This window comes from Oryx dammah, unplaced genomic scaffold, assembly GCF_014754425.2.
Source record: "Oryx dammah isolate SB20612 unplaced genomic scaffold, SCBI_Odam_1.1 HiC_scaffold_21, whole genome shotgun sequence".
NCBI classification, from domain to species: Eukaryota; Metazoa; Chordata; class Mammalia; order Artiodactyla; family Bovidae; genus Oryx; species Oryx dammah.
In genome coordinates this window covers 397,409-412,042 of record NW_024070205.1, presented here as the reverse complement: position 1 = coordinate 412,042, position 14,634 = coordinate 397,409, and the positions used below count along the sequence as shown (strand labels likewise).

Genomic DNA, 14,634 nt, shown 5'->3' with positions numbered 1-14,634 from the left:
CGTGGGCAACCCCCCAGTCTAGACGAGGCTGTGGGCACCCCCCTAATCTAGCACAGGCTGTGGGCACCCCCCAGTCTAGCAGAGGTCGTGGGCACCCTCCCAAGTCTAGATGAGAAATCCAGGGGAACCAAGGATGTGACTGCCCCCCGAGTGTCCCCCACCCCTCGGCTCCTTGGGGGACTCCTGTCCTGCCATCCCCACACCCTGAGGCTGAGCCTGGTGCCCAGCACAGAGCTGACCCTCCGTGTGTCCCAATCTTGGGAGCCCAGGTGCGTCCTGTGCTTTGGCCATTCCAGGAAGGGTGGCGAAGAGGCAGGAGATCTGAGCTTGACTGCCAGCTAGCTCCCCTTGCTTCCCTCCTCCAACACGCCATCTGCAGAACCTGCGCCCCCGGAGCCTGCTCACCCTGTGCACTCTGTCCAGAAGTGGCAAGTGTTCATCTCTGAGGCTCCGTGGTGATGCGACGGTGGCGACGGTCGTTCAGGCAGACACAGGCCCATGGGGACAGTGCAGCCCATCCCAGGCGAGGCCCCCGAGCGTCCTCCTGCTGAGCCTGGAGCTCAGCTCGCTCTGCCTGCCTGGACAGACAGCTGGACAGAGTGCTCAGGACTAGCTGGACGGACGGCTGGCGTCAAAGCCTCAGTGCAGAGTTTGGAAAGCAGGATGCTGGGTGGAGGGGAAGAGGTTCAGACCCCAGGGCTAGAGGCCCGGCCTCCACGGGGAACTGTGTGGCTTGGGGCTTCAGCTTCATCTTGTGTGAACCGGGGACGATGACAGCCTCACGGAGCTGCACTGGGGTGGGGGCGGTCGCCGTCTGGACAGCGGGTGTAGGAGGCTCCCTGGCTGAGGGTTCAGACAGCAGGGTGGGAGCGGGGCGACAATGCCCTCTACAGACATGACCGAAGCTGGGAATGACCGAGGTCCTCATGGCAGGACGCGGGGGCCCCCCCATCCCGACCGGGCAGTCCCCAGGTGGCCCTGCTAAGTCCAGCCCCTCCAGGGCGGCCCCTCTGAGCCCCTCGCCTGCAGTCCCTGGGCTCAGAGCCCGCCAAGCTCCAGGACGCCCTGGCAGGAGGCTCTCCTCTGTGCCCGAGGGGTGCGCGCTCCAGGGCAGGCCTACGGGCGGGGCCAGCACGCGGCCCGTCCACCCACGGGCAGCAGGCTGGGCCCAAACCCTCCCCTGGGTCCACGTGGGCACGTGAACTGCTAAGGAATGATGCCCCCAGCTGCCCCACCGACAGGCCCTGACCTGGTGCGGCCTTGTGCCAGGAGCTGGAAACCCAGGGCGTCCCGGGCCTCAGATAGTGAGGGAAGGCTCCATGCCCCCACAGCGCGGGGCCCAGAGCCCAGCCAACCACGGAAAGCCCACTCCCTGGCCCGCTTGCGGGGGACAACCAGCCGCCAGTTACGGGCTGGAGCCGAGCGTGTGTACAAGCCCTGAGCGCCCCAGTTATGCTTCTGAGGACAGCGTCCGCCTTCCCTGGGGTCCCCCAGCTCCAAGCCAGGTCAGGTTTCCTGCAAAGCCAGTGAACACTGCCTGTGCACCAGGCAGAGCTGTCTCTACAGCCCCCCAGCCTGTGGCTTTCTCCAGGAAGCTCAGCTGTGGCAGAGCCAGTTTGGTCCAATGAGCTGGCCTTGGCCTCCCTTGAGGCTCCTGCCCACAGACCTCCAGGGATACGGGCACTACTGTCCCCTCAACCCACAGGCCCAGGAGCACCCCGAAGAGCGTCCCCCAAGGCAGCAGACTCCCCCGGAACTGAACTTCGGGAAAACCTAGGCTCCTGTGCCTGTGGAAAGCAAGGGGGCTGGAAGGGGTGAGCACCCCAGGTCTCCACAAGTCCCGGCCCTGTGCTCCCCCATCCTGTGGTCATATCAGCGCTCCCAGGGAGCTGCCCTCCCGGGGACCAACAGGGGCCCCAGCCCGTGGCCAGCTCCCCCAATCCCCCTGTCCTGCCCTCCCCATAAGACAGACGGCCCTGGCAGCTGCAGGGACTGACGTCGGGGGTCCTCAGGGGCCAGAGCCTCACAGGAGAGTGGGGAGGCAGACATGAGTCCGGCTGTGAGACCCCAAGGGGCTGGTGGGAAGGGCGGGGGCAGGACAGGAGGGAGAGCTAGAGGGTTTGAGCAAGGAGCAGAAAGGCCCCTGGGTGCTTTCCCAGGGCGGTGGAGCCGGGAGCAGCCTGGGAGAAAGGCTGACATCTAAGGGGCCCTGCCCCACCCCGAGGCTGTCAGTACCCCCAGGACTTCGGCGAAAGCTGGGGACATAGAGCTGGCAGTCGAGTCCCTGCCCCGAGTCCGATGCCCTGACACAGACCCTCAGGCCCCCACAGCCCTGGAGACACAGAGAGTCTGGGCAGTGTCTCGGGTCTTGCTGTGAGGAGCAGTGGTCAGCCTCGCGGCTGTGCCCCCTTCTAGGCAAGCAGAGCTGGTCCTGCACCCCTGCACCCCCACGCGCTTTGGAGATGTTCCCGGGCTCTCCTCCCTCTGGGGGCCTGCAGACGTGTCCTGCAGGTGCCTCGGGCCAAGACCACTCCTCCTCAGGTGACAGGTCACAGGAAGGACACCTGGGCTTGCAGGGCACGGGTGGGTGGCCAGGCCTGAGCAAGGGCAGCCATGGGTGGAGGAGCTCTTGGCCTTTGCCCCCTGGGGTTCTCACCTTTAGGGACCTCCTGACAGACCGGCTCCCTCTGTCTCCTGCTTTGGCAGTGCAAGTGGGAAAGGCTCTCCTTGTTCAATCAGACAAGACTGCAGGAAACAGGGCAGCTGGGGCCCGAGGCGGGGACAGACACTGTGTCCCGCCTGCGGGAGACCTGTCGCTGGATCCCCGCCAAGCGAAGGCGCAGAGCAAGGGCCTGAGGGACTCGGGAGCCAGGAGCTGCTTCTGACCCTGACCCTGACCCACCGCAGGCCTCTGCCACGATTCAGAGGGTCTCAGAGTTTTTCCGAGGTCATCCTTTCCACTCTCCTGTCTCTACGAGGAAGTCCCAAACCACCCCTGTGGCTTCCCTCGACCTGAAAGCATCACTGCCTATCCTGCAGAGGCCTGCAGACTTTTGCCCATGGAGGTCTGGTGGAGGGGCCTGGGGCAGAAGCACAGCAGGACGCACCCCCAGCTCTGGGCTGGCTTCTCCTCCGATAAGCAGGGAGGAGCTGCTCTCCAGAAGCCAGCGCTGCAGGGCGCGGGCCACTTTTCCTTTTAAGGCAGCATCTGCGTTCTCAGCTCAGCTCCACTCATTCCTGACTGTTTGGAGGAGGAAACGATGATTAATCAGCAACCACCTCCAGCCGCCCCCCCCACCCCGGCCGCCTCCCCTGCCTGTTTTTCATCAGGTTCTTTTTAAAGGGCCGGCGCACCCCCTCTGGAGCAGACAGACAGACACGCAGCAGGGCCCAGCCCAGGAGATGTTGGGGAGCCCGTGAAGACAGGGGGGGTCAGAAGTGGGCGTGCTGGGGCGGGTGTGGGCATCAGGAGGCAGGCTCACCCTTGCCGGCAGCGAGGACTTGAGGCTCTGCACCCCACCCCCACCCCCAAGTCAGAGGTTACATCGACTTGGGGGCCGCTAGTGAGACCGGCTGCAGCCTGGGTTCTCCCCAACACGGGGTGATGCCGGCCAAGCTATCTCTCTGGATCCCCAGGTCCCCCTCCCTAGGTGAGGCCCGTGAGCACCGTGGGAACTCTGGGAGCAGCGGGCAGCAGGGCTGCCCATCTGGGGGCCTCACCTCCGTCTGGGGCCAAGGGCCCCAGGCCCAGCCTCAGCCCAGCTCTTCGAGTGGACAGCATCCATGATGGAGCCACTCTGAACGTGGCGGGGCCGAGGGGCCAGGCTGTATGTAGGTGGGTGGTCTGAGCGTCCTAAAAGGGTGACTGCAGATAGCCCCCACACACACACCAGGCCCCTCGCCCACCTTGTATTTGTAAGCTTCTCTCCCCACTTTGAATCAAGGCATGGTCATACCCGTCCTGCCCAGGCCGAAGCTGCTTTAAAGGGTCACCTGGTTCTGCGAGCCCAAGAGTGAATGGGGGGGGGGGGCCAGGCCGCGTGGTGACCCAGGCCTGCGGAGCAGGAGGAGGGAGTGTGCATTCCAAGGCCCTGGCTCACCAGGCCCCGAGCCGCTCAGAGGAGCCAAGGACGAAGGCTTCTAAATACACCCCGGGCCAGTCCCCGAGGGCTGTACTCACGGCCCAAGAACACACTGTTTCCACAGGACCCAGCAGTCACCCCCGGGGGCGTGGCAGGGTGGGGGGGGCTCAGAATGCCGAGGTGGGCTTCCGGCCCCCCAGCTGCCCCTAGAGATAGCACACCTCCCAGCAGTCAGGCCGGCGTCCCCCTGCTAAGGGCACGGGGCATCCAGGGTGCCAGCTGCTCTGGAGTCGATCACACTCGAACAGTAAGCCTAATAATTCATCCCAGGCAACTCAGCTGCTCCCAGGGCTCTCAGAATAAGGTGCTGACTTCATGCCCCAGCCTCCAGCTCAGCACAGCGGCCCCCCCCCACATGCCGCCCATCTCAGCAGGACCTGGTGGACCCCAGGCTTCTCACAGACAGCGGTGGTCCTTAGCAAAGTCCTTACTGGGAAAAGAAGGGAAATGTGGACTTCTCAAAAAGCCACATATACGCAATACAAAGGGACATCCCGTATCGTTACCGTCAGGCCACAGTCTTCAGGTTATAAATAACCACCCCCTGAAAACTTCACGTCTACACCATTTTTTTTTAAAGATGTCATATACACTTGGTTTGCTTTTAAAATAAGTAAATAAAAACTTAATAAGGTCCCCTGGAGAAGGACGTGGCACCCACTCCAGCACTTTTGCCTGGAAAATCCCAGGGACGGAGGAGCCTGGTGGGCCTCAGTCCATGGGGTCACAGAGTTGGACACGACTGAGCGACTTCACTTCCTCTTCGTAAGGGGAGCTGGGTCAGGAGGTTGAGGCCCTTCAGGCAGGAACGCTGGTGGTGACAGATTTGATTTTCCGTGGATCCTGTTGCCTTGGGCACTACCAGGTAGGCCGTTTGTCGCTTGAAGTCACACTGAATCCACACCTGTGGCGTTTTCTGGGTCAGCGTGAGGGGTGCTGGGCTATACCTGGGTGGGCTGTCCCCTTGAGCCCTGTGGATGGACTGGCTGGCCCTGTTTTCCAGTCTGGATTCTTACAGGCATCTCCTGATGAAGGTGCTTCATGATAGCTCTGGTGGAAATTTCTAAACAATAAAATATATGTCGCAAATGGAAAACAAAACCAGGGCCTGGGAACCAGGGTCTTGGAATGTGCCCCTTCCCTCCTCTGACCCCAGGCCCGGGCTGCCACGCTGCTGGGGGCTTGTGGGGACTGTGGGGCACAGAGCCCCCTCCCCTCCCCCTTCTCGGCTCCCGAGCCGGGCGACCCGGCAGAGCGCCTTCCAGGGCTGAGACAGGACGCGTGGCGACCTGCCTTGCCTCAGAAGGGAGAGATGTGCTCGAAAACACACTTCTTTATTGCTGGCTTCTTATTTCCATGGCATGAGGATGGTAGGCAGAATACCCCTAACTGAGAAAATAAAGCATGATCAGGCCTTTGTTGCTCTCTCCAACCATTTCTTCCTTTGCAAAGGTCTTGGCTGTAAAACCCCAGGACCTGAGACTCACTTGACCTCCTCGGAGCCAGGCAAGGCCCTGGGGCTCCTGCCCAGGGCACAGGAAGCAAGGGTGCCCGTGAACCCAGAGATCAAGACAACTGATGTGTGAATGAAAACTGTAAAAAATCAAGTGTCTTGCAAAAAAATCCCAAGACGGACAAAAAACTAAGATCTCAAGGAAACACAGCAGCAGCCTTGGGGACGCTCCCCTTTGCCTCAAGTTCCAGCAAGGCTGAGCAGGGCCCCGTCCCAGCTGCCCGAGGCAGAGAGGACGGCTCTGGGCCTGAGGTCTGGGGAGGAGGGCTCCCTCCGGGGCTTCACAAGCTGGGGTTTTGAGCCCGATGTCAGCGGGGGCTCCACACACGACGCCAGCCCCACACGGCGCTGTCAGCGGAGACTGTCCGAGAGATACTCACGCTGTCCCTGGGCTCCTTCCTCTCTCTCCACAGCCAGCTCCTTATGTTTATTTTTCTTTTCTGCATTCTTAGGAGGGCAAGCAAGTGGAGACCAAGACAGATGCGAAAAAGGGAGAAGACAAGGGGAGAGATGCTGCCAAGAAGCCCCTGGGCCCCAGACGGGACTCAGACCTGGGGAAGGAGCCCAAGAAGGGTAGCGTGAAGAAAAGCGTCTCGAGGGACAAGGACGAAGCTGACGGCAGGAGTACAGAGAGGCCCAAGGAGGAGAAGCTCATCAGGGGCCTGGAGAAGGGCCGGGTCAGGGCCGTGGTAGACAAGGAGGCTGGGAAGGAGGGGCCGGCTGCCCCCCTGAAGGACGAGGAGAAGCGGAGGAGCGTGAGCAGAGACACGGGCAAGAAGGGCGAGCAGCCCGAGCCGGCGAACAAGACAGCAGCGCCTGAGAAGGCCAAGGGGCTGCGGACGGGTGAGGACGCCCGGGCGGAGGCCCAGGAGCCGAAGGTGGGACGCGGGGACAGGGCCGCCAGGCCGGAGGGCGAGAAGGCCAGGAAGGAGGAGCCCCACGAGGTAAAGACCCCCCGAGAAGACAGCAAGACCCCAGTGCCAGAGAAACCCACCCCTGGTGCCCCCACGAAGCCCGCTGACGGGCCCTCCAAGGCCGAGGAGGAGGCGGCCCCCAGCATCTTCGACGAGCCCCTGGAGAGGGTGAAGAGCAATGACCCAGAGGTGACCGAGGTGAACGTCAACAACTCGGACTGCATCACCACGGAGATCCTGGTGCGCTTCGCGGAAGCGCTGGAGTTCAACACGGCCGTCAAGGTCTTCGCCCTGGCCAACACGCGGGCGGACGACCACGTGGCCTTCGCCATCGCCATCATGCTGAAGGCCAACAAGACCATCACCAGCCTGAACCTGGACTCCAACCACATCACCAGCAAAGGCATCCTGGCCATCTTCCGGGCCCTGCTGCAGAACAGTTCGCTGACCGAGCTCCGCTTCCACAACCAGCGCCACATCTGTGGCGGCAAGACCGAGATGGAGATGGCCAAGCTGCTCAAGGAGAACACCACCCTGCTCAAGCTGGGCTACCACTTCGAGCTGGCTGGGCCCCGCATGACCGTCACCAACCTGCTCAGCCGCAACATGGACCGGCAGCGGCAGAAGCGGCTACAGGAGCAGCGGCAGGCCCAGGAGGCCCAGGCGGGGAAGGTGCTGCTGGAGGTGCCCCAGGCCCGGCCCCCCGCCCGGGGCTCCCCCAGGCCCTCCTTGCAGCCACCCCCCAAGGCCGCTCCCAAGAACTCACCGGGCAAAGGGGGTGCCCCGGCTGCGCCCCCCCCACCGCCGCCACCCCTGGCACCCCCGCTCATCATGGAGAATCTGAGGAACTCGCTGTCCCCGGCCACCCAGCGGAAGATGGGCGACAAGGCCCTCCCCGCCCAGGAGAAGAACTCTCGGGACCAGCTGCTGGCGGCCATCCGCTCCAGCAACCTCAAGCAGCTCAAGAAGGTGGGCGCTGGGTCTGGCTGCGGGGCGAGGCTGGGGGGTGGGCCTGCACCCCCTCCAGGACATCTGTCCATCCTCCCGGGAGCTTCCTCTAGCCCGTCCCCCATGTTTCTTCCCCAAGTGGAGAAGAACCTTCAGACACTTCCTTAAAGTCTTCCCATTCCCTAGGCCACACGGCCTTCGCTTTCAGTCAGTTCAGTTCAGTCGCTCAGTCGTGTCTGACTCTTTGCAACCCCACGAATCGCAGCACGCCAGGCCTCCCTATCCATCACCAGCTCCCGGAGTTCACTCAGACTCACGTCCATCGAGTGATGCCATCCAGCCATCTCATCCTCTGTCGTCCCCTTCTCCTCCTGCCCCCAATCCCTCCCAGCATCAGAGTCTTTTCCAATGAGTCAACTCTTCTCATGAGGTGGCCAAAGTACTGGAGTTTCAGCTTTAGCATCATTCCTTCCAAAGAAATCCCAGGGCTGATCTCCTTGAGAGTGGACTGGTTAGATCTCCTTGCCTTTGTTTTAGAAGGGTTCTAATCCCCTCTTAGAACCAGTCAGGCCCTAGAGGTCAGGTTACCCCAAAGGTCTTCAAGAGACAGTCCGTCCCTGGAGAGCCGGCTTCTCAAAGCTCAGCTCTGCTGGGTGGCAGAGTCCGGGTCCTCCTCCAGGCTGACCCCGCCCCTCCCAACCAGGTCCTGCCTGAGACACAGTTCGACCTCGACTGTCCCCCCAGTCATTGGATGGCATCAGGTTTTTACAGAAAAGGGAAAGGGCCTCCTCTGCCTGCAGCTCCTCAGTTTGAGAGCCCAGGAGGAGAGGAGGGCAAGGCATCCCAGGGCCCCCTGGGGCCCCCTCCTCTAAGCCATCTGCTCTGCCCTGACAGGTGGAGGTGCCCAAGCTGCTGCAGTAGGACCGGGCTGCAGGCGCTGCCCGCCACGCCACGCCTGCCCAGGCCCTGCTTCCCAGGGCCGCACGGACCCCGCCCGCCACGCCAGCTGCCCTGCTCTGGACATCCCTGCCCTGCTCTGGGGGAGCTGGAGGCCGCGGCCACTCCACGAAGGGTACCTTCTCCCCTCGCTTCTTTCCTTGTCTTTGATGCTCTCCACCACTGTCTCGTCCCTGGAGCGGGCGGTCCTGGACGAGGAGAGTCCTACTGGCACGCGACCGAGAAGACGACGCCCCTGGAGCCTGAGTGGCCGACCAGCTGCCAAAGGCTTAGGAGCCGGGAGGGGGGTCCCTCAGGGGTCATGCGACGCATGGGCCCACTGCCCCCAGGGCCAGGATTCAGGCCTCTGAGGAGCCGTGGGGGCAAGGCCACTGGGCTGGTGGCTCCCTCTGTGGGGCAAGGGTGTAAGACTGGAGGGCCAAGGGCCCAGGGGAGAGGCCGGAGGGGCTGAGGATACCCCGAACCCCTCCCCGCTAAGCCGGGGACTTGAGGGGCGCAGCCTGGTGGGGGGGTGGGCTGCCGCAGGGGGAGAGGACAGACAGCCGCTGGACCTGAAGACTGGATGCCAAGGCAGACGTTCCCTCACACTCACCCGCTGCTGTACAGACAGCTTGATCTGTCCTCCGTGAGGTTTTATAATATATACGAGCCTCCAGCTGTGAGTGGCCCTGCACCTGGGTGCTGTCCCCAGGGTCCTGGCGCTCACCCCTGCTCGGGAAGTGCAGACTCCCTGCCCCGCCGCCCCGAGCCGCCCCCACGGAAGCAAGTCGCAGGGGCCCGACTCAGGCAGGGGGTCCTGCCCGGGGGCCCCCCGGGCGCAGCGCCGAGGCGGGCTGGGGGCCGGCGCCTCGAGCAGCCCGGGTCAGGAGGGCCGAGGGGGAGGTGACCGCGGGGCGGACGCCCAGTCAGGGCCCGAGGCGACGCCCGAGAGGCGACTCGCCCGCGCCGAGCCCCCGCCGGGCCGCCGCTCCAGGGCGCGGGGACGACCCCTCACGCTGTGCCCCGGGGCGCGTGTGGGCGCCAGGCCCCCTCCTGCGCCGTCCCCGCCCCGACCCCGCCGGCCGATGACGTCACCCTCCCCGCCCCTCCCCCGCCGGCCGATGACGACACCCTCCCCGCCCCCCCCCGCGTCTCCCGCAGGGCGCTGAGGTCCCCCTCACGTCCCCCTCCCACGCCGGCCCATGACGTCCCCCTCCACCACAGCCCCCGCAGGCCGATGACATCACCCTTCCCGCCGCCCCCTCGCGTCCCCGCAGGTCGATGGCGTCACCCTCCCCCGTTCCTACCTCTCCCCCTTGCAGGCCGATGACGTCCTCCTCCTCGGGCGGCGGCGCGGCGCCCCCTGGCGGAGACGCTGCCCGGCCTCGCGCGGCGCGCGGATGGAGGGCGGGCGGCTGCACCGGGCGCGGCCCGCCCCGCGGGAAGGCCGGGGTGGTGGCGGGGGCCGCCCTGGGATTAGCCGGGTTGAGGGGAGGGGTCGCTAGGCGGGGCCGAAGCCCTAGCTGACGGCTCCGGATCCAGACTTGTGCCGGGATCCCCAGCCGCCTCACCCTCTCCGCACCCCGCCCGGGGGCCGGCGGAGCCCCAGGCCGGGCCCATCCGCGGAAGAGCGCCGGGACGGGAGCGGCGTGTACGGGCCCGGGGGCTCCGGGCTGCAGGGCCCCTCGGCCCGCTCGCCCTCGCAGGAAGCCCGGGCCTGGCCTGGGGCCCAGGGCCTCTCAGGCGGCTCCTCTAAGAGGCGAGAGCAGGACCACCCAGCCCGGGGAGCCAAGTGGAGGCGGCCTGCTGGGAGAGGCGGTAGAGGGGCAGGCGCTGCCCGCCCCACCGGGCACACCTCTTCCGGCCTCCCTTGCTCTGCCCATCAGGCTCTCAGCCTCCTTCTCCCGCTCCTGACCTCCCCTGCCCCCGCGCTCCGCTGTCTTGCTAACCCCTGGCTCCCAGCCCTGACTGTACATCCAGGTACCTGGGCCCTAGCCCGCTCCCTGCCGTCCTCTTCTGGACTCAGGATCCCCAGCACCGCAGGCCTCGCTGCCCCCGGGATGCGGGCCACTGGCCTTCGTGTAACGCACTCCCCCTTCCACCTCCGCTTCCCAGACCCCCCAGCGTCCTAGTGCTCCCTCCGAGCTGAGCAGGACCCCCGCTTATACCGCGGCTGACCCAACCCCTGAGGGTCTCGGCTCCTTCCACCCAACACCACCTTGTAGGGCGACTGCCAGTTTTCAGGGGTGCTGGGGGGAGCAGCTGTGCCGGGTCCCCAGGTGAGGGGTTGGGTCCCAGGAGAGACCAGGGCGTTGCCCTGTTTACCAGCTAGACAATGTGAGGGGCCTCCTCTCTGCTGCCACCACCTGAAAGCTCCACTCCAGCTCGGTTTCCCCCTTTTTTCTTAAAATTCTCTTTTTTGCAGTGCTTTGCAGTTAATTGATTGGAAATGTTGGAGGGAGGGGGTGGGGGGCTCTGATTGGGATAAACTGCCTCCCATCCTAGACTATGGGGCAATTTCTAATTGGCCCCAGGCTGCTGACTTAAGGAAGCTCATTCCGGCTGGCATGGCCAGGGAAATGCAGAAATCTTGTCCCGCAAACCTCCACCACCCAGCTTCGGCTGTCCAAACCTTGGGATGACCTGGTGACCCCTCTCCCAGCACGTTGGCAGAAGCTGTGGCCTGGAAGCCAGGACGCCCGCGGCCCACCTCTCATCCCCATCCTCGGGAAGGGGGAACTTGCAGCACAAGCTTCCCCTCCACCCAGGTCAGGTCCAGGGGTAGAGGTGTGGCCCCGGCCCCAAAGCAGCCAGCCCAGAGTTCCCCGCCCTTACCGTGAGAAAAGAGCCTCCAGCGGGCCCTGGGCGCCGCCAGCTCAAGGGCCTGGCAGTCCAGACCAGGCCCAGTGCCCTGAGGAATGAAGGAGCCAGCAGGTTGCAGCGGGGCTGGGGGACATGCAGACGGAGGCAAGGGTACTGAGAGAGGGCTTGGGAGGGCTTAGGGGCTTTCCAAGCTGACTTGGTGCTTTCCCCGTGTGAATTAAAGTCCACCGAGCTTCCTTTCCTGGATCTGTCACCAGGCCAGGGGGCGGCGGGAGGGGACCGGCCCGACGCAGCAGAGGCACTGAAGTGGGTCTGGGCGGTCTCGTGTCTTGGGCGCCCCTGATGCTCCGAGGCTGCTGACAGCACCTGCCCGGCCGGGCTCCTCTCAGCCGCTGGTCCAGGGAAGGCCCTCTGACGGGGAAGGGCAGCCCCAACAAGCTTCCTGTACCCCCGAAGCAGCGCCCCCATTCTACAGATGAGGAGATGGAGACCCAGCGACCTTGGGAAACACACCTCGGTCAGTCAGTGGGGGACAAGCGTGAGTCCAGGTGTCTCAGATGGGTAGAGGGAGGTGCCTCTCACGCTGGACCCGTGTGTGGAATCTGGGACCACAAGGACCCGTCGCCCCAGGGTGGCAAGATCTGCCTCCCCAGCTCTAGCAGCTTGGCAGCCTTCAGCCCAGGGCTTCTGCCTGTGCTCGGACACCGGCCCTGCCCTCCCCCACGGAGTCAGGAGGTGTGGACGGCCCAGCAGAGTTATGTCACCTCGGCTTTAATACCCCGGAGCACTGGCCGTGGGGCAGCTGGGGTGGGGGGGCTTCTGCCCATGGCTGGTGGAGCCTCCCCAGCCCCCAGTCCATGGCAGACAAACAGGAGGGGCCCAGCCTTCCTGGCCCAGGGTCCTGGGAGGAGAAGGGCTGGAGAAAGCAGGGGCCATGCAGGCTTTCCCGCCCTTCCCCCTCTCCTGATAAAAATAGTCCGCGTGTCCCAGGCCCTCCCCACCCGCCCCTCAGTCACGGCCAAGTTCCAGCTCAGCTCCTGTCCCTCCTCCCTGGGGCTCTATTCCCAGAAGGTCCCAGGGTGCAGCTGGGCCTGGGGCCTGGCAAGCGAATGCCCCTGCCCACCCCTGGGGCGGGGCGGAGGCTCAGCCTCCTGAGGGACCGCAGAGACGCAGCTGGCTCCTCAGGCTCCAGGGTAGGAGGGCTGGGGTGGCACGTACGGGGGAGGAGCTGTAAGCCAAGGAGATGAGGTGAGGGTCGGGGCGGCCCAGGAGGGCGCAAAGGAACCCCAACCCAGGCTGCAGGACCCCCAGGGAGGAGCAGACAGGACGCGGGGCCCACTCACCTGCAGGGTTGTAGACGGGGGGTCCCGCCGGGTAGAGTGGATACTGGGGTGCAGGACCGCTGGGTGGGTACATGAAGCCAGGCTGTGGGGGTGCAGGGCCGGCTTTGGGGTCCTGGGGGTACGGGTACGCGGGCTGCGCAGGGACGCCTGTCATGGGGATCTCCTGGCCTGGTTGGCGGACAAGGACCAGCACTCAGGGCGCCGCCTCCGTGGGGCTCCCGTCCCTGCCCCTCTGCCGCCAGACCCTGCTTGGTCGAGTCCAGCAGGGCGCCCGGAGGTGGCCCCTGCTGGTTGGTCTGGGCTCAGCAGTGTGCCCACTCAGGGTTTCAGAGACCTCCCGGGCCAGACAGCACTGGCCTGGGGGGCGTCTCGCCCTGCCTCGGCCTAGCAGAGCTGCCCCCGAGGGGTCCTCTCACACTGACTCCCACACGGGGTCACCGTTCCCACACCCACCAGGGCTGGGCCTGTGGGCAGGCACACGATTTTGCACATGGAGCGCACCCCATGTCGCTCGCGCGCCAGGCCCGGCCCGCGGGTTTCCTGAGAGGCACACGCACGGCGCAAGGCGCACGGCACACGGCGCAGGGACATCCGCGTGCCCAGGGTTCACACGTGTCCCTGCGCTCTGGCTTCCGGGGTGACGGGCGGGCAGGTGTGTGTCCAGAGGGGCCTGCTGCTGCCAACCACACCTCCTGACCTCTGGTGCCCTCCGAAGGCACCCCGCCCCTTCCCGCGCGGACAGACCGACGGACGCACCTTCGAGCGGGCTCTGCAGCTGCTGGCGCCGGCGGTAGAGATAGCAGCACGAGCAGAGAAAGCAGCAGATGGTGGTGGCGACCACGGCCACGAAAAGGATCACGGCCGAGGCGACGCCCGCTATGGTCTTGGGACTTGGGCAGAGAACAGGCCTCCTCAGCTTCCAGCCTCGCGCAGGGAGTCCTCGCCACACAGCCCGCCATACTGGCTTGGACCCCCCGGCCAGAGAGACGCGGGGCTCTGCCCGCCCCGCTGGGGAGAGCTTCAGCACTGCGCTTCCCCCGAAGGCCGGGCAGCCTCCTGAGCAGCGGCCTCCCTGCAGGGGCTGCGGCGCGCGCCCGAGTCCACGACTGAACAGCCTGGACTCCAACACGGGAGGCCTGACGGGCAGAGCTCCTTTCTCAAACCGCGCTCGGTCCCCGCCTCCCCATACATGTTCTGTATGTCAGCGTCTCCTCCTCCCAAAACAAATTTGAAAGCCCCTTTTGTGCGCTCCCCTTAATGAGGAGGAAACAGTGACCCACCCGGGACCTGTCTTCCCCAAGATCACACAGCTAGTGAGCGGCGGACTGGGGATTGGACCAGTCCGGCCAGAGGCTGGAGCGCCGCTGGGCCCAGGGCTGCCCCTGCCCTCGCCCTGCGCAGGCCCGGGCGGGGGGAGGGCCCGGCCCAGCCCGCGGTACCGCATGACGGTCACCGGCCGGCCGCTCCTGGAGCTCCAGCCCCGCTTCGGGCCCAGGCAGGGTGTCGGATGAGAGCCGGAGGGGGCGGGGCGGGGAGGGCCGGCGCCCACCTGAAGGCCAGGCAGTGCTTCTGCTGCCGCTCGGTGATGAGCAGGCTCAGGTCCCGGCAACAGTACCGCTGGTAGCAGGTCCCGCAGCAGAAGGTGAAGAACTCGCAGTTGAAACCCGGATGCCAGGAGCCGTTCCGGTCCAGGTACCACAGGCAGTCCTCGCCAGCCAGAGCTGCGGGCAGTGGCGGAGGTGCCCAGTGGCCACCGGGCCGGGTCTCCGGCCGCCCCAGCCCGGAGCTCCACCCTGGTCCCTGCGCCCGGAGGCCTCGGCCTCGACCCCCAGGGTCCGGCCCCCCCTCCCCCTTCCCCTCCCACGGACCCTGAAACGCCGAGGCTCCGCCGGGATCCCCCGGGCGCCCCCGGGCCGCGCGCCGAGGCCTCCCGCCGCGCCCCCGCGCCCCGGCCCTTACCCAGGGGCGCCCCCAGCACCAGGAGCGCGACCGCGGCGAGCGGCGCGGCCCCGCGG

General features: G+C 65.6%; 2 protein-coding genes across 2 annotated transcripts in view; one reads left to right on the top strand and one right to left on the bottom strand.

Moving 5' to 3' along the window:
• Window positions 1–9,152, top strand: part of LMOD1 (leiomodin 1) — a 29,780-nt gene extending 20,628 nt beyond the window's left edge. Inside the window, exons 4-5 of the mRNA XM_040263193.1 lie at window positions 6,108–7,538; window positions 8,412–9,152. Of these exons, the coding sequence (XP_040119127.1) occupies window positions 6,108–7,538; window positions 8,412–8,438 (1,458 nt within the window). The 3' untranslated portion in view covers window positions 8,439–9,152. The remainder of the gene's footprint in view (window positions 1–6,107; window positions 7,539–8,411) is intronic.
• Window positions 9,153–12,030: 2,878 nt separating this feature from the next.
• SHISA4 (shisa family member 4) overlaps window positions 12,031–14,634 on the bottom strand; it is a 7,301-nt gene continuing 4,697 nt past the window's right edge. The window contains exons 4-8 of the mRNA XM_040263768.1: window positions 14,579–14,630; window positions 14,169–14,340; window positions 13,376–13,509; window positions 12,620–12,787; window positions 12,031–12,504 (exon numbers count right to left, since the gene is read on the bottom strand). Coding sequence (XP_040119702.1) covers window positions 12,458–12,504; window positions 12,620–12,787; window positions 13,376–13,509; window positions 14,169–14,340; window positions 14,579–14,630 — 573 coding nt within the window. The 3' untranslated portion in view covers window positions 12,031–12,457. The remainder of the gene's footprint in view (window positions 12,505–12,619; window positions 12,788–13,375; window positions 13,510–14,168; window positions 14,341–14,578; window positions 14,631–14,634) is intronic.